Consider the following 21,323-nt stretch of genomic DNA (forward strand, 5'->3'; position numbering starts at 1 on the left):
GCAATCTGCAGGAGCCAGTAGTGGCAGATTGCTGTCAGACCTGAAACTTGCAAGGACATGTAGGTTGAATTGTAGACTTTAGGCTACTGAAATGATCATGTTCTCTGTTTGTGCCTTTTCTGGTGGATCCCAGTAAACCTTTCTGGTTTTGTTTAGAGAACAGAAAGGATCTCTGCTGGTTGACACTTACCTAATACTTATGAAATCACTTCTCCTTCTCTTACTTATTTTTCCTCCTACAGCTTGCCAAACTGTAGTCACGGAAGGCATTTTGCTATCATGCTACAAAAATCCTCCTTTTTTGTAATTTACCAGAAAATAATTTGTCGGTGATGACTGTTGAGATGGGTCTCATGGTGATGCTGATCAGATGACACTGATTCAGCTGTGCACATTGTTCTCCATTAAAACTGACTTCTGTATTCTCCAACTTTTTATTCTTTTCATCCTCCCAGAGCCCTTTGTGCTCTGTAATCCTTTATCTCCCTTGCAGGGGCGGGTGGAGAGGGGGAGCGTTGGAAAGGGCGAGCTCCTGGTTAGGGCCCTGCTCAGTTCCCTTCTCGGCAGAGAGCTCTGGAGGCTGGAATGCCAACTATGTGCCTTCTGCCTGCTTCCTGACCCTCTGCAGCATGCAGCTTCTGCAGGCTGCAGTGTGTCGGCAGAGCAGGAGCCTTTACTCTCCTGGTTCTTGGAACATGCTTCATCCAAGTGGAAGGCATGACTCTGCTGCTCGCTCTGCTGCTTGCTCTCAGTTTGCTTTTCTGTATGTCTCTGTTGCTTTGATCAGCGGGTCTTCTTGAATTAAATAGATGAATTATGAGAAGACTGAGGATTTTTTTAATACAATGTCATCTCCTGGATGATGGAATTTATACAGGTACAGTATGCCAGGCTAACGGAACTGGTTGCTGCTGCAAACTCCTCGTGTGCTGCCTTCAGTAGGTAATTACCAGTGGAACACAGGAAAGAGGTTGTCTGATCTTCAAGACCGTAGCAGAATGGCAGATGAAGTGTAAGAAACAATGCCTGAGCAGAAGCGTATGCATCCTGCTTTAGCTCTTCTAAAATGTAAAGGCAACTCCCCAAAGGAAGGTGACTCACTGAGTATCAGCACTGCTGGTGTTCTCTCCGGTCACCTCTCTGCATTCCCCTCCACAGTGGCACTGGGTGCCATGGCTGGCTTGAGGCTGCAGGGGCTGGCATCCTCCAAACTGTACCAACGCCGGCAGGATCGGCTAAGTGGCACAGGCTCGCTCCTGAGCAGCAGGACAGATACAGCAGCTGGGAGACCTGGGTACGTCTCTGAGGTGAAGGGAATGGTGTTGACAAAGCATTTCCAAGATTTGATACATGTTCATTTTCGGTGGTGGGTTGTTCCTTTTTTTTTTTTTTTTTTTTTTTTATAAGCGGGAATTGTATGTACACAGCAAGAGGGGATGAAGTCTGTTTTTATTTCCAAGAGGCTTATGAAGGAAAGGACTTTCCTGACAAAGAAGCTTTCGGTTTTTAACAATAACAGGAAAGCAGTAATGGAGAACCTTTCCCATTTGGAAGCACTGTGCTGGACTGTTCAGATCCAGCGTCAGGGCTGGTCTTGTTGATGGTGAAGTGTTTAGGTACTGTGAGAATAAAGTATTTCTTTCACTGTTTGTGAAATGCAGTCATTTTTCAAAATGCTGATACAATTTTACTGTACCTTGATTTTTAGGGCTCAGCAGTCTGTTTATTCCGTAAATTGCAGGCTAGTTGATTTTACTTTTTGTAAATGAGTCCAGTTTATCAGAAACTGAAGCTTCCAGTATAGCTGCTTCTCGAGATTGTTTAGAGCATACCAGACAAAGCTTCTTAAGTCTGCCCAGGCACCTACATGGCTTGGCTCAGTGGGTGATTTTCCTGTGTTTCAGACTAAAATTGTAATTGTCTCCTCAATTTTCATTGAAGTTAACTTTGGGCAGAAATTAATTAATATTTAACACTGGCCAGATTAATTCAAATGTAAGTAATTTATTGCATTGTGGGAGAGCTGTGAGCTGCAGCAGAATTACGGGATGTGAAGTCTGCGTCACTGGCAATAGCAGAGAGCATGCAGCAGAAGAGATTTTCTTCTGGCAGCCAGAAGTTTTGTATTTCATTCTTTTCTTAGCTAGAGATAGCCCTGATGCTTATCTGCAATAGAGCAGTTGGTTTGAACCCTGCATCCCTCATTAGAGTAGGAGGACAGTAAAGAAATGTCAGCCCCGTTGAGAGGAGAGGATGCTGCTCAGGAAGAGCAAGAAGCACGTAAGGGAGTGGTGAGAGAAAAGAAAATAAGCATTGAAAAAGCAGCAAAGAAACAGTCCTGTAACACAAAACCAGTGTGACCTGATGATAAGAAGAACAAGGAGATGATGTGAGATGACAGCATTCTTCAACGTGTAATTTGCTTCCAGCTGTTTGACGTTGTTGGGTTATGTCCCTCCTCCACACCCAGGACAGTAATCCAAAAGCAGTGTTGCTGCTCCTTGGTGGAAATTGATGAACCCATTTGAGAATGATGTGTTTTACCAGTGCTGGTGAATGCCCATCACAACATGGTCATTGTAGTTCCTTTGACTAATGGAGGTGGAGAAGGGCCATACAGAACACGTATGTGAGCAGTCGTTTATCAGGTCCATGGTGCAGGTGAAGCGGTACATGCCTGATAATAAACAGGTGCTTCTGGTGTGCCAGAGGCAGATCCTGTTCAAAACATGCACGCTTCTTGGTTGTCACTGCTCCCCTGGGCTGGGGGAAGGCTCTGCTACGTGTGTACATTGAAGTAATCAGTCAGGGGTTACTGGAATTGAGTAACTACATCGAGGGGGGCTGCTAAGTACTTGTAGCACAGGATTTTTTCCGTGTGAATACCAACAGATTTCCATTGCTGCCGCTGGTCGCAGAGGTCTGCCTGCTGGTGGTTTCCCCTGCAGGCCACCTGTATGGACACTGAGGTCTGTTCTCAGCTCATGTGTGTGAAGCAGTGGCATTGTTTTGCTTTTAAAATCTGTCTTCTGCAAATAGCAAATTGCTGTAGCTGGTAGGTCAAGGAGTGAGTAATGAGAAGCTCTAGATTTTTCTCCATATTGTGACGTAAGTTGCATTTGTATGTTATTTATATTTATATATATATATATAATATATATAATATATATATATATTTATATAATGTTTATAATATATTTATATAATGTTTATTTAATTGGGAGGTTGGGGGCTGTGCAGTCAAGAAGGTATGGTGAAAGGCAGAAGGAGAAATTCTGAAAATATTAAACTCTGCTCAGGTTATCAAATGTACAACGTATCACACATTTAATACATGGGAATGCTTTTTTTTTTCCTCCAATATTTTAGGACATGTTTAATAAAATCATTTTAAATTTTAATAAAAATACTTTGAGTTTTGAAAATCACATAACCTATTAATAATAACCGTAAAGAAATTGAGCTAGTTTGAAAAATGTATCCAGATAAATGTCAACCACAGTGCAGAGATTTCGAAAGAGTGATAAGTGTAGCTAAGGGCTATTTTTCAGCAGTTCGTGACCTGATACACTTCCTCCTTCTTATTATTTTTATTGGTTGTTATCTGTGAAATGAATCATAGCCTGGTATTGTCCCAGTAAATATTATTTTTTTTCCTTTGGTCTTTATCACCATTAAGGACTTAAAGCCCCAAATGCTCAGCCATGCCAAGGGGCTGGGAAGGAGGCTGGATTGCTCCAGTTTTTCTCTCAGCTACTGGCTCTTTGATACAGACACATGACGTTTCTTGGAGTTGTGGTTTAATCTGGCCAAAAAGGGTAAAATGCTTGTGGGTTGAGATAAAGACAGTTTAATAGGACAGAAAAAAAGAAGGGAAGATAATATTGACAATAAGGACGATGCAAGAACACACAAAGGAAGCAATGCACAGTGCAGCTGCTCAGCACCCACTGACTGCTGCCCGACTTCCCCAGCGTTATGGCCAAGCACAAGCCCTTTCTTTCAGCTTCTCACCAGTGCTGCATCCCTGGGGACAAATGTGTGAAAAAGAAGGTAACATTATAGAATCTGGAGCATTTTAACCAGTTGTCTTGGTGGTTAAATCCAACCTTTTTTTACGGAAGTAATACAGGCCCAAATTCTAGAATCTAGAAGAGAATGAGATATAAGAACATGGCGTTTGACAGACAAAAGATGTCTGAAACTGTTTGTGGAAATTAAATCCATATTCACTTCAGTGATCTAAGAAGGTAGAATGCTTTCGAATCTTTCTACAGTAACTGTAGCGTCAGCACAGAATAGGTCTCCTAATAAACTTCTGCTTCATACAAACAATGATTTTTCTTTTGGACCTTGCCAGCAATGCTGATACTTTACAACTAATATCTCTGAGAAGTCAAAGTGTGAGAAACCCTCTCCTAATTATAATGGTCACTATCTGGTTCCTGTAAAGTCAGCATTTTAACCAAGAGAATTAGTTAAAGGTAAGGCACGTAATGATAAGAGATGAGAAGGCGTGCTGTTGAGCACTGCTATTTTGTTGGGTTTACACCGGACGGGAGAGCCTCAGGATGCTGAGCTGGTCATGTTCTAAAAGCCCTTCCTGTCTTTGTGTCACCCGCTTATTGTTAAAACAGAAGAGGATTTTATATTTCGCTGTCTTGCAAAAAATTGGTGAGCAAATAGAATGCAAGAAGCTTTCAACAGTGGCGGTTGTCTTTTGTGGGAAGGACTCGTATCTGTGTCTTAAGATTGTCACAGGAATTCAAACTTCTGTGTTCATGCTTGGCACCACCACCGAAAGGAAGTTTTTGGTGTTGCTCATTCCCTCCCCGTGCTACTGTCCCAAGTGTTTCTGCAGCAGTGTGGTAAACTGGATCGTAGAAGTGCTCTGAATTAGAACTGTCCACCCTCCCCCTTCCAGCCTTGGTTAGCTTTAACCTTGATCTAGGTGAATAAATGCTTGCTCTGTCACAAGGGAGAGGGCACACAGGGCTGTGTGATTGGGGGACGTTGTTAAACTATGGCATATGTGAAGGTGGAACTTCAAATAGATGCAAAGTCATGCCCTGATGGCAGTGCCAAAGTTGCAACTTTTAGCTTGACAGTGATAAAACATCTTAAAAACAGATGCAAAGCTGAAAAGACAGCGGAGAGGTAAAGCTCGAGCTCTGATTGTCGAAGATCCACAGCTGCTGGTTTGTATCACGGGAGACAGATCGCTGGGGAGATCGTGTACTGCCGTACATGTCCTGTGCAGCTCTCACAGCAAATTTCAACTGCCTTGTAATCGAGGCAGAGAACTGTGTTGTTTCGTTTATGGGCTGTTCATTTTATCTTTCTTTTTTACTGGATGAGTCGTTTCTCTGGTGCATAACGAGTTGCAGTCGTTAGCGTGTTTGCACAGTGGCAACTCTTGGGCAGCACTGGCTGTGTCACAGTCACCTTCTGGAGGCCTTTGAGGAAACCTTGTCTGCATCAGCCAAGTTCTTCTAGTGCAAACATTTTCAAATTTTTTTTTAATGATTTCCATTTCCAGCTCTTTGAACTTTTTGTTTTATACTAGATTGCAAAATCTCTAGCGATTTTTTTTTTAGCTGCACATCCCATTCCACAGCTCGGAGTTGGACGTTTTGCATCACTGCGCATCAGCACAGTGGGGGATAAACTCACGGGACTCCTGATGCTGCTGCAAGTGAGTGAGGGGGATGAATTTTTTGATAGTTAGACCTTAAATCCGGAGTTGTAGTTTATTCTAAGAGAGGACAGTGAGAACAGAACAACAGCACATTTGATTTTCACTTGGAATTTAATTTCCTTTAGATGTTATATTGTTTAGAAGTTAGGGTTTACTGTGAGACTCACTGAGATTTGCTCAGTTTTCTCCCATATCCCAGAGTAGTTTTTCCACTGATGTAAATGTGAAATTGTCTTAATCATGGCTTTTGGCTAGCTCAAGTCTTGGAATTCAGGCATCAAAATCTTCAAGAGAGAAGCAGGATTAGTTGGGGAGGTTGTAATTTCAAGTACTGTTGCATACTTGGTGCATGATTTAACTGAAGAGTGGCAATTGAGAGTAAGCTGATGAGATCAGAGGCACAATCTCTCAGCTTTGGAGCAAGCACTGGTATTTTTGTGTTGACCTAAACTTCTGCTACTCTGGCAGGATAAAATGTTTCTTTAACCCATGGTCTGTAGTTTATAAAGTTCCAGGATTTCCTGCTGGTCTCTAATTCCGGAGCATGTCCATTTTTTAAAGCTCCTTCCTATTGCAGTAAGGAAACAAGTTCTAACAGCTTTCTCCTAAATTGGCGCTCCGTATGTGAAATGATGGCCAGTTCCTTGCTCCTTGTCGCCCTGGGAGCTGCGGTGGCAGGAGGAAGGTCTGCCCCGCTGCCGGCCCCGCTGCCAGCCCCGCTGCCGGCCCCGCTGCCGGCTCCTTCCAGTGGTGCTCAGAGCCCAAAGCGCTGGCATACGAATGGCAGCGTGTGTTTGTAGGGATGCCTCTGACCAGAGGAACAAGAGTTGTTGCAACTAGGACATGGTTTTTGAATTACTGCTCTTCGTAGAGAGATGTGGAAAGTAGAACGTCAGGTTGTAGAATAGCTCTAACAATGGAAATGCAGCTTTTTGCTACAGTAAGTTACCACATCTTGAGCAATGATGGTTCTGACCTCTGGGAGTGCAAAAATAAACCATTTAAATAGCTTGGTACATGAAAATAAATTCTATGATATTAAAATAAAGGAAAATAAAAACCTTTAAACCAAGCCATCTTTTATTGTATATACATAAATTGTATATTGTGGTTCAGGAAAACTACTGCAAAATATTTCTGAGATCTTTGATGTGCTGAAAATTATTTATTCCCTTGCCTATAAAATTGCTGTCTTTCCAATGGTTAAAAGAAGGATTGTATCGAAACAAGCAACTGAGTCTCTTTCCTTATCATAGTTTTTTCCATCCTGTTTTGGACAAGAGATACAGGATTTTAAACCTACATTCTCTTATTATATAGAGAACTTCCATTACCATGGTGGCAAACATGAAAATCTCTTTGGAAAATGTTAGGTTGATTCCACGTTTTAGGGGAGAAAGATGAAACAGTCTTTTGCGTGATTTGGAAGTGAGGTGCTTGTTTTGTTTTGTTTTGGTTTTAGCCTTGCTTTCTGAGGAAAAAAAGCTGATGTTACTTATACTTGCCAAGCCAGTCAGGGGGGTGACTTTCTTTCCAGACATTTTTAACCCTTTGACAGTTTCAACTAATTTGTCAGGAAGACAGAGACATTGTATGTAATTATTTTTCAATGCATCTTGTATGTAAAATGTACCTTATGTACATAAGCTGCTTGGTAGAGGGGAAAGACCCTGTTAATTCCCATAGTGAAGGGGAGACTGTAGTGGAAGGTTGATGCTTACTACACATTAGAAAATCTGACAAGTGTGCATCCTGAGACCAGAAATCCTGAGAATTCAGGATTTATTGGATTTGCTGCTCTCAGAACTACTGGTTTGTTTTAAATTGTGGATATTTGGTATGAGGATGACATAATGGGGTGAAAGACTGGTGAAGCAGCCAAAAGTGTGCAATAGATATCTCTGCTACATGAGTTCACTTAGCCACAAGGGAGCTGGCTACCCTGTGTGAGTTGCAAGAACATTATTCCTAACTGATGTCAGTCCTGAATTGACTTGCTCATTGTTATTTTTTTTTGTGTAAAAGGGAGTTTAAAGCGATGGAAATGTTGTGTTTCTAGACGTTGGGGAAACTTCGATGGTGTAAGTATACTCGTGGTTAGCTTGTGGCATTGCTCATGTTCTTACTCTTGTCTTTATTCCAGTAATATGTCTGATGCTCTTGCAAATGCAGTATGTGAACGCTGCCAGACTCGATTTGATCCTGCCGAGAGGATTGTGAACAGCAATGGGGAGCTCTATCATGAAAACTGCTTTGTCTGTGCTCAGTGCTTTCGTCAGTTCCCAGATGGACTTTTTTATGAGGTGAGGTCATAGACTGTGTGTAAGAGAAGAGAAGTATCATCAATAAGGCAAGGAATTAAGTGAAAATTGTGGCAGAAATAAGAATTCTCATCTTTCCTGCATGTTTAATTTCTTAGCCCTAAATCTATGTTAATATTTTTTTTGTGGGATTTCCAACTTAGTTTCTTTATTTTTATTTTTTCTTAAATACTCCTTCTGTTCATCAGTAACGACAAAAAACTTTGTTTGCTCTCTCGTTAAGAGACATATCAAAAAGAAAACACTAAATATTTCTTAATATTTAATTAGACTCAAGTGATTTTTTGTGTTTATTTCCAGATATTTTGTACCAAACTTTTCCAACTGGCAACTGACATTGGTGAACCCATTTAAAAACAAAGTTTAAATATTTTTGGAGAATCTGTGCAAGCATATATTTTGAATAATACATTATTTTAAATGTGCTGCATTTTTAATTTGCTGTGGGTATGTCTCATGCAGGAGGAGTACTTCCAAATACATGATTTAAAGAGAAAAAAAAAAAGAAAAGTCTAGGAAAAGAGCTTGGGACACCTCAAGATTTTTGTTTTTTTCATAAGAGCATTGCTATTGATTTAACTGTTTGCTAAATGAATTCACTAAAAGGCTGAAACCGTATCTGGATGTTGCCTTAAGAAAAACCTTGGGAGTTTAAAAACAGGTGAGAAGGGAGACTAGAACTCTAAAATGTGACTTACCTTGACCAATTAATCATCTCAATGGAAAATCATGCTGAACTATTTGAACTGAACGTTGTTCACTTATTCATGAGGACTGCTTCTCTCTTTTGTTTACAGTTTGAAGGTCGGAAGTACTGCGAGCATGACTTTCAGATGCTGTTTGCTCCTTGCTGTGGGGAATGTGGTAAGGTGTCCAAATACAGATCTGTGTAGCCTCATCCAGCTATGGATTTACTACAGCTAACCTCAAGGTTAGGGGCGAGTGTCCCTTCTTTTAGCAGTGTCTACCTTGCAGCATATGCATCCTTGTCAACACCATGGAGTAACAGCTACAGGGCTGTGCAAACCTTCCATCTCTGAGTGCTGTCCAGCCCTGGGCTGGGATTGTTGGAGTCATTTTAAGGAGCAGAAACTCTGGAGAGAAACAAAACATATCATCAGCAGTGATTTGGGGCATCCCCAAATTTGGGACTGTGGGAAGAATTATTTTTTCTGAAGTTAGAATGTAGCAGTTCTTGTGGATTCAAAAGGGGAGAATTAGGAAAGGTGGTACATTTTTGATAAAACTGTTTTCTGCCTGCATCTCAAGGTGTTGCTTTTCTTTTGTAGGTGAGTTCATCATTGGGCGTGTTATCAAGGCAATGAACAATAACTGGCACCCAGAGTGTTTCCGTTGTGAGCTCTGTGATGTAGCACTTGCTGACCTGGGTTTTGTGAAGAATGCTGGCAGGTAAGATAGAGCAGGAGCTCTGGAAGTTGTGTCACTATGTTATCAATACAGTAGTGAGATGTGGAGAGTGGTCGGTTGACTGTATGCTGGGAGGTAAAGCTTGAAAAGGTAGAGGAGAAGCTATAAGGAGTAGCTTGTTAGGAGATGGGAAATGGAATGAAGAATAGTGTTCTTCATTCAATGAAACGCGTAGACAGCAGAAGCTCAAATTTTAGTAGCAAGTGGATAGGCTCTGGAGAATAAAGGAATTATAGGCCAGGTAGCAAGTGAGAAAAAGGGATTATGTGATGCTGGGTAGGCTATTTGTCAAGTAAGCTGCAGAGCAGCAAATCAAGGCATAGCAAAAGTCCAAGAGAATAACATGAGGGTTACATCAAAGCATATTCAGCATAAGATTCTACTGGTCTTCAGAAACTATTCATTTTACATATACAGAAACATAAAAACAGGTCTCAAGGTTGATTAATGCATTTAATTTAGAAATAAGAAACTAAAAACGTAGAAGGAAGCCTGTACAAAAACAAATCATAAGAAAACAAAACTCTCTAACAGATAGCACCCAGTGTTGCACAATTCACAGTTAATTTCTGGCTGTCATATGTCTTGGACAAAGCTTACTAGTTTCCTGGAATTCAGCTAGTTCCACTAGCTGAATGATGGGGAAGTAAAGGTTCTGTATTTGTATCCTGTGCAGTGGGATATCCTCAATCCCTTTTCTGTCCAATCCTGCATGCAACTTCTGTGCCTTAGTTTTTAGAGTTGGGCATAATAGATTTTCTTTTGACACCTTAGCTTGTTAGAATTTGTGCTGTTGTCATAGCACGTAGGAGAGTTCCTGGGTGTTTTTAGGAAAGCAGCTAGGATTGAAACAATTCAAGAAAGAAAAAGTAGGTTTGGCTTCATAATTTATGGACCAAAGCTAAAATGGTAAGTAGCTTGTTCCTAAAAGCATAGGAGAGGGATGTGTGCGCCTAGGTATGTGTTTATCCAAAATATAATTCACCTATCGTAATTTCTGCTAGCATTTATCACTATAGCATAGAAGCTTTCTGCTAGTAAATACTATCAGAAATTCTTGGGTCCTTTTTCCACTTTCTCATCGTACCTGGTCTTGTCTGGTGTACTTGTCATTCCCAGACATATTCCACTGGATGCAATTTATACCAGTTAGGCTAGTTAAGGTAATCCCTACTTTACCTGCAGTGAATAAATAGTCTTGCTAGATAAACTGCAGAAATTAAATAAATGTAAAACACCTCAAAGGTAAGGATCTCCTTTGGGCAAATGGGACTTCATTACACTGGAGGTATTTAAGAGGCATGTGGATGTGGCGCTAAGGGACGTGCTTTTGTGATGAGAGTTGGTAGGTCAGGTTGATGATTGGACTTGATCTTGAAGGTCTTTTCCTACCTAAATGATTCTATCATTTTTTCCTGTATTTGCTTTTCTTCACCTTCACCATTTTAAAGACAAAAGTTCATAGTATGTAGTAAAGGTGAATGCTGTGTTCCTAAACTGCCTTCTTCCATTCTTCAGTTTGAGTGTTATCAAGACATCTGATGTTTTGCATGGAACTACATAAAAGATAAGGTGTAGTGAATGTTGCCTGGCTTCTGTCTGAAGACATGGAGCCATGGCAGAGGGCAGATAGAAGTGGTAGTGTGAAGCTTAGAGCTCATCTCCAACTCTGAATGCTGGGAAACAGTTAAAACATTGTGAGTACTATCTGAATTCCAGTCCTGGTTGGGAGCGTTGCAATATTTTGCTTTTTTATTGCCATGACTTAGTACCAGTTTTCTGTCTCTGATGTATAAAAACTTTGAATTTGCAATTTGAACAAAATGTGCAAGCACGCTCTCTCTTCAGGCAGATCTACTTCAGGAATGGGTCTCTACTGCTGGTACAATTCCAAAGTAGGCTGTATGCATTGTGCATAGGAAGAGTCGCTGCTGAATGCTTTGGGAATTAAGTCCTTTTGAAAAAAGAAGCTGTCCATTTAACAGCCTCTTTGCTCCCTTCCTTATTCCTAAGTGTTTAGCCATGAGTTTCACATCTTGGAAATCGGTAGGACTGTACTTGTGTTTGCAGTTTCACTAGGACAAGAGCATGTGATCTCAGTTCTCAGAGGGGTTTTTACTAATTTTAGTTCCATTAAAATGACGGAACTTCCCTCCTCAGGAGAGAGCTTCACTTTGGGTAGACTGTCATGCTGCATATCTGCACTCTCTGCTGATTTTGGTGGAACAATGTTCTCATGTTGAAGCAGTGGTAAAAGTCACAGCTCAGATTTAGCACTTAGCGAGCTTTCATTTGTCTTACCCTCATACGTTTGATGCAATACTACAGTCTTTTTACCACAAAACAGGTTGCACAAAGCATCACGGAATTTCTCAGCTACAAAAAAGTACATGACTGGGTCAAAAGCACCGTTCAGACTCGTGAGGCAGGAAGTGATACGGTTACTGAGTGCTAGCACGCGCTGCGTTTCACAGGAAGTTTTGGTCCCATTGTAATGGAGAATATAAATGTAGCGGTTGACATGATAAGGTACAAAGCAGATCATGAAGATCATTAGGACCATGATGATCATTTTGATAGCTTTTTCCTTCAGGTGTGTCTCAACTCTGTTCCCACTCTTGAGGCTTCTGATGATTAGTAAGTAGCAGGTCACTGTGGTAACAAATGGGAAAGTGAATGCAACTGCTAAGGACACAAGAGCATGACGTGATGCCTTTTCTCTGTAGAGCTGCAGGCAGATGGTTGTGTTGTTCATCTCTACTGTCTGCACGCTGAGCAGCAGAGGTGCCATCGCAACACCAACTATGACCCATAGAAATGCGCATGCCAAATGGGCATAAAGGGACCTGCGAAGCTTGATGGACTTCACAGGATGCACAATGGCTAGGAAACGGTCAACGCTGATGCACATGAGGAAATAGATACTGGCATACATGTTGAGGTAAAAAAGGAAGCCAGTGAGTCTGCACGGGATCTCGCCAAATGGCCAATGATTACCAGAGAAATGGTACACCAGGCGGGTGGGAAGCACCAGCACAAACGACAGGTCTGCCACCGCAAGATGCATCAGGAAAATGTTGGCAGGTGTGCCAGACTTCTGGTCCCGGATGAAGAGCCAAAGAGCCAGGGCGTTGCCAACAAAAGCCAAGATGAAGTCTAGGAAGTAGAAAGTGGCAAAAAGTATGTTCTCAAGGTGTGTCTCTTTGCCACATTGCTCTGAAGCTTCCAAAGAGAAGTTTGATTGATTTGAGCAATTGAAAAGTAGGCTTGAGGGATCTGCTGGGCCATTCATTTTTCACCGCAGTTTTGAAGTACAAAAGAAAAACCTGAAGGAATTGAGACAATATATTACAAAAAAGCCTGGTTCAGGAGGTGGGAGGGGAGAAGGAGGGGAGAGGGAGAACACAACGCAACAAAACACATGAAAAGCAGTGATGTCTCATGTTTGCTGATACAGATATTTTATAGGTCATGTCAGTTTGAGTTTAATCATTTATATAAAAATTCTGAATACCTCCTGCTCAGCTGGGATTCCAGCCCATTAATTCCTGTTGAAGAAGCAACCATAAAGAGCTAGCTAGCTGGTTATGAGCTTGTCACTAACCTGTGCTGAGATCAGCTGAGTAATAGTCACATGCTTATGTATCTGGTTAATGGAAAAGTAGAAGTGGGTTCTGCATGTCTGGCTAGAAAGTACTTGCTTTAATTTGAAAGACTGATTTAGGACTGAAGAGATCCTAATGAATCAGGTTTTCTGAACACACACCTGTTGTAAGGTGACCTGCAACAGTCCTGTTCATAAAAGGAGTAGAAGACAGGTCAGGTATTGCTATTAAAAAGAAAAAAAAAAAAAAAAGGAAAAAAAGCAGGTTTCCTGAAAGTCTTTGATGACAATTATTTAAGTCTGATGTCCTGTATTTGTGGCAAGCACACTGAGAACCAATATAAAGGGAAACTTTTTGGGTGGGTTGCAGCATCTCATTTGAACAGAAAAAAGCACTGCATTGATTCAGAAAAGATTACTTGTAATGCCTATGCTGCCAGTTACTGTCAAAGTGCTATCCTTCCCTTACAGCTTTCTTCTTCTCCCAGCATAACTTTTTCTCTTTATCCCTCAAAAGCCTGAGCTCCACTGTAGCTTATCCAGGAGCTTTTCCAAGTTGGAGCATGGTAAAATTGGGCTCAACTTTGCCAGTCTCCCTGGTGTCTGCAGGGTCCAGAACAGCATTAACAAAAGGCAATTAGATTTTTCTGAGCACCTACCCAGGGCTTTTTGTATATTTCTCATCAGTCAGTGCAGGTGGTAGGGCAATGCAGGCAGTCTGACTTCCCAGCACTGCCTGTTTCTTGGATTCCTCAGATGTGTTGCCTTATCCACAGCAATACCTCCATTGAGCTCACTGTTTTATGTTGTACTGATTGACCATTGCTCCCTAATATTCAATTCATATTCAAAGGATAAGTAACTAAGGAAGCTGAAAAAAGCTGAGGCAATGTTGTACTCCAGCTTCCTCTTTCTGTGTACTTTTTTAGCAGTCATCAAGGGAGTGGCAAATACAACTGTATTGGAAAAGCATAATTATATATTATTCATACTGAAGTAGTGAAAGCTAGAGACAGAAAGAATTTCCGTTGGCTTGAGTATCTGCTTTGCCTAGGGAAGCAATAAAGTGTCTGTTTTTTCTCTGACACCTTTGTCACCCATGAAAATGTTTTTTCTTTAAGATCGGCCTGCTCCATTTTCCTCTGCTGAGACTGACATTTTAAGATGGTGGCTGACATCATTACCTAGAGTATGTAGTCTTGGGCAAAAGCTGTGCTATGTGCTGAAATCTTACGTCATTAGACAGCTGATCCAAGGTATTAGACAATGCATCCAACTTGCCCGTAGAATTTACAATTAGGATATTGGTGGCTGATTGAGGAACTGAAATGGGTGATTAGAACAGACCAGTATATTGGAAAAAGTAATTACTGACTTTTTTTCGGCTGCTGTCACTTTCAGGTGGGCAGAAAACTACAGTAGTTAGAAATGAATGTGCTGGACTACTTTGCTTAGTTCAGAGTTGAAGAGACTAAAGTCAACAGAAGGGAGAACAAAGAAAATTTAGAAAATGAAATTTCTTCAGATGGCCACAGAGGGGCCTTCTTACTCCAGGCACTGCCTAGCTGCACCATATGTTTATGGCACAGAAAAGACTAGGTTTGACTCTGGGTTATTACTACCTACTGCTGGTTGCGTGCTAGTTCATAGTCCTAGAGAAGGCAACCATTTATTAGCTTGGCATCACTAGAAGTGCATGTGCAAAGCTGACTTTTTTTTCCAATGAACATTTCATTTTATAAAAATATGTGACGTCTTCTACTATGCAGTTCCTGCTACTTCCACGTACAAAAAAGAAAACTCACTGTTGCTGTTTTCTGTGTGAATTTCCTGGGGTTGCAGAGGAGCCCACAAGTTTTGTTTTTAGTGTTTGTTTGTCCTTACAAAGTAAAACCTGCAAGTATTTTTTGAATGCAAGAGTTTGTGGTTTCTATGTGTTACTAAAATTGTATGCTCAAATACTTGTCCCGTCTGGATGGAATTAGTTTAAATATGTATTTTTATATTGCATAGCAAAGAAGTATGCCTTTACTGGCTGTTAAGCTACAGTGGTACCTATCTTATTTCTTTATTTATTTTTCATGTGTAAACAATGTAATGAAGTGGTCTTTGTGTATACATACACACTTGTCAGTGATGAGGTGGTCTGATGGTTAAGTATTACTCTTTATAGGGTTGTGACACCATTGAAAAAGCAGGAAATGTTGGACTAGACCAGCTGAAATAGCTGAAGTGAGGGGAACTGACAGGGATGTCGCTCGCCTTGATGACAGTCATTTAAATCAGTTCAGGAAAGCAGTAATCCCTGGTCAGAAGGTAGATGCTAGGGGTTTAGCAGCCTGATACATCAAACATGTTCTTACTTGAGCTTGTTTCCTGAGGAGGATCTCTGGAGTTCAGATTCAGCTAACTGTCAGTGCAGGCCCTGGAATAGCCAAGGCATTTAAGTCAGGGTTTTTTCCTCGGTGATGTCAGTGTTGACTCTGCCATTGATTTCTATCTGGACATGTTTTCACTGCAAAATACTGTGGGGTGGAGGAGAAGGGAGAATGTTAGACTATCTAGAAGCCCAGTGTGCCAGTGGCAAGAAGGGGGTCCTAAAGCAGATGATAAAATTTAGATTCTGTCTCCTGCAAACGAGTGCCTTCACATGAAGTCTGCTGTTACCTTATTTATTTTTTAGATGAAGGTGAAGAAAGATATTTTTCATTGCCTGTTCAAAACTGTAGAAAAGCGAAGAGGGTCTCTTTCTGATTTTGTGTAGGTTTTGAGTTAGAAAGGAATTTATATCACGTTTTTTATTTTCTTTACATTTCTGTTTGTTGACATAGAAAATTGTGATGTAGTACTTCACTAGAACAGAAAAAAATTTTGCTAGTGATAATTTGCTGATGTGATGCAAGAATTAATTGTTGAGCTTATATTTAGAATTGTGTGGTTTTCAACAGAAAGCTGCAACTTTACAAAAATAATTACAAAAATGACAACTACAAATATACAAAAAAAAAGTTTTTATGTATTTGTAGTTGCAGACTGTAGAAAGCCCTTTACAGTTATTTAAAGCTGCATTTTTGTTTTGCTTGATTCTATCCTATCAATTTAAATAACTGTTTACTTGTTAGGCTTTTTCTTTCTTTTTGGTTTGTTATGACTACAAAAATACATACTCTTCAGTCCTAGAAAACCTGTTGTACTCGTCTGTATGAGTGCTGACAGCAAACTAGCAACTTTCCCAAATGGCCTAGAACGTGTAGTTTGTGCTAAGGTACATAGCATAGTGCAAGAGGCTTTGACTCCACAGACAGAACACTTCTTTAGGAGTCTGGCTCATTGTCTGCTTGCACCCTTGGTGTTGTGTGAATATGAAGTGATTTACGTATTGCTGAACAGAGCACTATTCTGGAGTAAGCCATTATCCCAGGCCTCCCAGGACTGAGCTGTGAGAGGAATGTCACTTCTCATTTGAAATGCAAGCACACTGACCAGATTTTATGTGCCTCTTTCTCTTCAGCTCAGAAATAAGCAAGAAAAAATCCACAAGGCTGTCAGGATAGATACAACATGGTTACCTTTTTAACAGATGCTCTACCTATTATTAATGCAGCAATTAATAAACAGAAAAAACAATTAGCTTATCATATGTTATTTCCCTAGCTAATTTGGAGATTTTGTTACAGTGTCCACTGCAGGTAAGTGTGAAGTATATGTTGAGGTTTGTGGTGGATTTCAGAAATTACTGTTCCCATGCTCAGCTAGAGCAGTTTCTGCTTTGGGAATATGCCAGTTTGTGGCGTTGTATGTTTACGGTTGTAGTGTTTTCTCAAATGAGAGTGTCTCCTATCTTTCAGTGAAAGTACTTTTCATTAGAAATAGTCCAGTTCTGACTGATATTATTCTCCTGAAAACCACTCTCTGCTGAGCCTCCTACCCTTCAGCTGAAATATTAGTTCCTTATAAGCATCAAAGCAGTGGCGGAGTGTGCAGGGCACACCACGTAACTGTCAGTTTTCCAGGCACAAACGGATGGACATGAAATACAGAAATTTGAGAAGTTTTATGTTTTGGAGCAGTGATGTAAAGAAGAGTGAGGATAATGAAGTTATTATTTGAACTTGAAAAGACGCTGCCTGTTCTTAGTTTCAAACATTTCAATTACATTCATCAGGCTCTCCATGTGTGTCTTTCCACCTCGCTGACACCAGCTAAAACTAACGCCACTAGGAAAGTTCCTTCATTATTCTGCTAACAGAAGTTTGTCTCTTACCTCTTTACAGTGCAGTCCTATGGGTGGAGTATAGGGTCCTTCTGGGGAAAATCTCAGGGAACTCCTTCTGATGGCAGCAAACCAAAAAGAAGCAGCAGTGGTGAAACAAGGAGATGATCCAAAAAGAGCACAGAGTTGCAGAGTTGCTGAGGGTGGAGAAGGGAGCCCCTCTATATAGTGTCCTTCTAGCTCTGATAGTGCGTTATCAGCTCAGTCACACAACAGAGCAGGGGAGAGGACACCCCTGCACTGAAGAGCAGTCTTCTTCCCAGCTGAGCCCTTGGCATGGGGTTTGCTGCTGCTGTTACAGATATGAATATACTGTATGAATATTCCAGTGTTCATGGTGCTACTGTGGTAGCTACAATGGCTAGTACTGAACTCCCAGCCTTTAACACAGACTTCTTGGAGTCCCCTGATTATTTTAGGAGGGTGGAGAGAAGTATTGTTTGGGGGAAGCCGGGTATTAATAGACACAACAGGACATTTCAGAATGGGATAATTCCATAATGGTGGGAGTGCAGGGAGGGAGAGGGAGAGGGGCGGCTGCTATGGTAACAGCTCAGCCTGTCCAACACTTCCCTTTGCTTGCAATAGAGGAGGGTCTATGGGGCGGCTGAGAGGGTTTGTGAACGAGGAGGGGTTGATAATGGTTTATCAGTGCAAATGGGTGAAGGCACCTTATTCAGCTGAAGGAGAGGGGGCTCTTTCAGGACACTTGCTTCAGGGTCCCTATGTCCTGCCCCATATAATTACGCTCCATTTGACAGTGCCGAATAAAATTGATGCCTTTATGCTGAGATGAGCACAGCTGCATGTTTCCTTATAATGGGATGCTGTCTGCTTTTTCTGGACTCCGTCTGGGCAGACAGTAGTTCCAGCCCTGGAGAGAAACTCTTGCTGACAGGAGGGCTCAGATTTGGAGAGAATAATAATGATACTTAGCACTTAGACAGGCGCCTGCCAGCTGAGGGTCACAAATGTTTGACGTCTCACAACAACATCTGTGTTGTATCCTGATCCCCATTTTACAGATCTAAGGGTAAAGGACTCATCATACGAGAATTTTGGAAGGGGCCCTGCAGTGAACCCACCATCTCAGCCATAAATCCGCCCTTTCCATTCGAACTTTTCCTTTTGTCTGGTGTCTGTTGAGAATGACCTGTAGTTCTCAGAGTTTCTCATAGTGATACTGTGAAAGGAAGTAAGCAGGATCTCTGTTTTGTGATTGTGAAACCAGCAGAACTCATTCCTCTCTCATGTTTGTTTTACCATAAACTCTTCCCAGCCTGCAGCATTGCTGCTAGAGCAGTAGGCAAATAAACCGAACAGTTTCTTCTCTGAGCTTCTAAGCAATTGAGGTAAAACTGCTAGATTCCTTCAGCCTTTACCAAAGTCCCTTTTATGCCTTTCCCCAAGTTTTACTGCCACAAATTTGGCTTATCTGCCTGTTCAGGGCTGTGCTTATAATATGTTTTAGAACAAGAGATGGAAACAGTTACGTTTGCCACTTAAAACTGCATAGTTCTTTTTTTTTTGTTAAAACTTAGGACAGAGGAGCTAGGATTCAATAGCTTCTTGTTTGTCCTAGCTATTGAAAACTAAGGAACTCAGCCATGGTAAAGGCATTCGAGCAATGTGCTGTGGTTTAATAGTTTTTAATTATCATTCCTCAACTTTCCCCCCTCCCCTTCCCCCAGTCCTGTAATGCCTCTGATATGGCTGGATGCCATAGTTATTAACAGAGAGAGGATGTTGCCACCTTTCCTTGTCCACCTCTCAGAAAGGATTGGATCTAGAAGAGCTGAAAGGACTACCTGGAAAACTGTCAGGTGACGGTAGATGTGGAACATCTATAATATGGTATATAAGTCAGGGATTGTTGGAGGAGTGTTCTGAGGAAATATAGCTTGGAGACTGTTCTGTCTGCGTATTATTTTCTGTGCAACTGGTGTGACAGACAGGATACTAAACTAAATGATGTTCAGTCTTACCTCAGAAGATATTTCTCCTGTTACATAAAGTACATCTTACAGCATGCAGTATACATTTTTTTTAGGAGGAAGAATTTCCCTGATGTTTTCTTTCTTTCCTCTGTTAACCAGGCATCTGTGCAGGCCGTGCCATAACCGTGAAAAAGCTAAGGGCTTGGGCAAGTACATCTGTCAGAAGTGCCATCTGATAATTGATGAGCAGCCGCTGATGTTTAGGAATGATTCCTACCATCCAGATCACTTCAACTGCACTCACTGTGGGTATGTTTTTGTATTCTAAACCCTGACGACAAAGAAGAGAGACAAACAGTGCAGTCAGCAATGCAGCCCTTTCCAAGGCCTAAACTTTACTGCCTTCACACTGTTGAACAAACAGAAATTATTTGAGGAAATATGAAGACATTGGGAAAGGCCAGAACTGCAGTTTTGTTTTTCTGTTTGTTGTTCTTCTGTCCTGTAGTGAAAATGATAACAGTTCCTTGGTGTGAACTTACATCAAAGGCCGTGTGCAGATTATAATCAAAGTGCTGTACAAAGATAGCTGCTACCAGTCTACTCAAAATAGTTCCATTTTGCATTTCTGGATAGGCGGAAAAAGAAAGTTTTGGAGAGGTGTGTCTATCTTCTGGCACAGTCTATTATTACCATGCTGATACCTGTCTGACATAAGATACTTCTCAGAGAGCTTTGTACTGCCCTTGTATGGGTAACAGTGCTGAGGAATAAGGTAAATTGGTTGCTGCTGACCACTGCTGGAATAGTCCTTTTACCTGAGCTATCCCATTCAAAGAAACTTGAGTCTTTGTGTGACACAATATCATTGCATGTGAGTGCACCTCATTATTTCTGCCAGAGTATCTAGCTGGAAACATGATACTCCATGTGTGTTCTCTTATCTAGCAACCTGAGAAAGAAAATTTAGAAAAAAAACAGTCAACAATAGCTGTATTTCGCTAGCTGAATTTAATGATGCAGTATTTACAGCATGAACATTGCCAAAATATATTAACTTTCAAGCTTAGTCTTCCAAGATATCATCTCAGGCTTTAAGGAGCTTCACTTGGTGTTCTGACTTCAGGGACGCATTTGTGTTTTCAGGAAGGAGTTGACTGCTGAGGCCCGGGAACTGAAGGGAGAACTGTATTGCCTGCCCTGCCATGACAAGATGGGAATCCCCATCTGTGGAGCGTGCCGCAGGCCCATTGAGGGACGAGTGGTCAATGCTCTGGGAAAGCAATGGCATGTTGAGGTGAGGCTTCTCTGAATCTGAAATATCCTTCAGGAACCATTTTGGAAGAGGACTAGCACTGTTTGGAAGCTGTGGATGATTACATGATGTGTAACATAAGAATTAGACAGGAAGCAATTGCTTATATTTCGGATTGTCTTCACCTTATGTGAGTGAATGAGTATAGCAGGTTCATCAGAATTGCACTGCAAAACTTCCTGCAGAATATGGTTCACAAAATAGCATTTACTTACTAACAAATTTAAATAATTACTTACTTGGATATACTAACATACATTCTTTCCACGCCTAGTTAGAAGGTTTGTTACAATGTTAGAATTTGTGATGTAGGCAAAAGCAGTGCAATTCTTACCTTTTCAGGTCATTTTTTCTATAACTTTCAGCTGAGTTGTCTCAGCTTGCTCTGAAGTTTTGTATTAATTTATGTTTTTGGTGACAAACCTCCCAAGGCTGAACTGTGAGAGAGATGCTACTGCTCATTTGGACTGCATTCATACCAACCCTATTTTATGTTCCTGTTTCTTTTCTCTGAAACAAGCAAGATAATATTTCACAAGTCTATCAGTATAGACACAATGTGATTCCCTTTCAGCAAGTGTTCTACTTATCTTTAATGTAATTCTTAGTTACTAATAACAGACTAAATATTTCCTCTTTCTTCTCACTTGCATAATTTCCAGTCCCAGTTTTATTAAATTATTAAGTCTCCTCTACTGAGCTATGATTTGCAGCCAGAACAGTACCTATGCCAATTTTTCCCTGGTG

General features: G+C 41.0%; 2 protein-coding genes across 3 annotated transcripts in view; one reads left to right on the forward strand and one right to left on the reverse strand.

Annotated features, from left to right (window-relative positions):
* Positions 1–21,323, forward strand: part of LIMS2 (LIM zinc finger domain containing 2) — a 40,022-nt gene that overhangs the window by 4,599 nt on the left and 14,100 nt on the right. For both annotated transcript variants that reach the window (XM_084292334.1, XM_084292333.1), the window contains exons 2-6: positions 7,842–8,001; positions 8,817–8,883; positions 9,309–9,429; positions 19,421–19,570; positions 20,408–20,558. In XM_084292334.1, coding sequence (XP_084148460.1) covers positions 7,842–8,001; positions 8,817–8,883; positions 9,309–9,429; positions 19,421–19,570; positions 20,408–20,558 — 649 coding nt within the window. The remainder of the gene's footprint in view (positions 1–7,841; positions 8,002–8,816; positions 8,884–9,308; positions 9,430–19,420; positions 19,571–20,407; positions 20,559–21,323) is intronic.
* Positions 11,705–12,739, reverse strand: GPR17 (G protein-coupled receptor 17; the record flags this gene model as incomplete). The annotated part of the gene is made up of 1 exon (XM_084291809.1): positions 11,705–12,739. One exon carries the CDS (start codon positions 12,737–12,739, stop codon positions 11,705–11,707), a length of 1,035 nt encoding a protein of 344 aa, XP_084147935.1.

Source organism: Netta rufina, assembly GCF_964035555.1.
Source record: "Netta rufina genome assembly, chromosome: 9".
Taxonomy (NCBI): domain Eukaryota; kingdom Metazoa; phylum Chordata; class Aves; order Anseriformes; family Anatidae; genus Netta; species Netta rufina.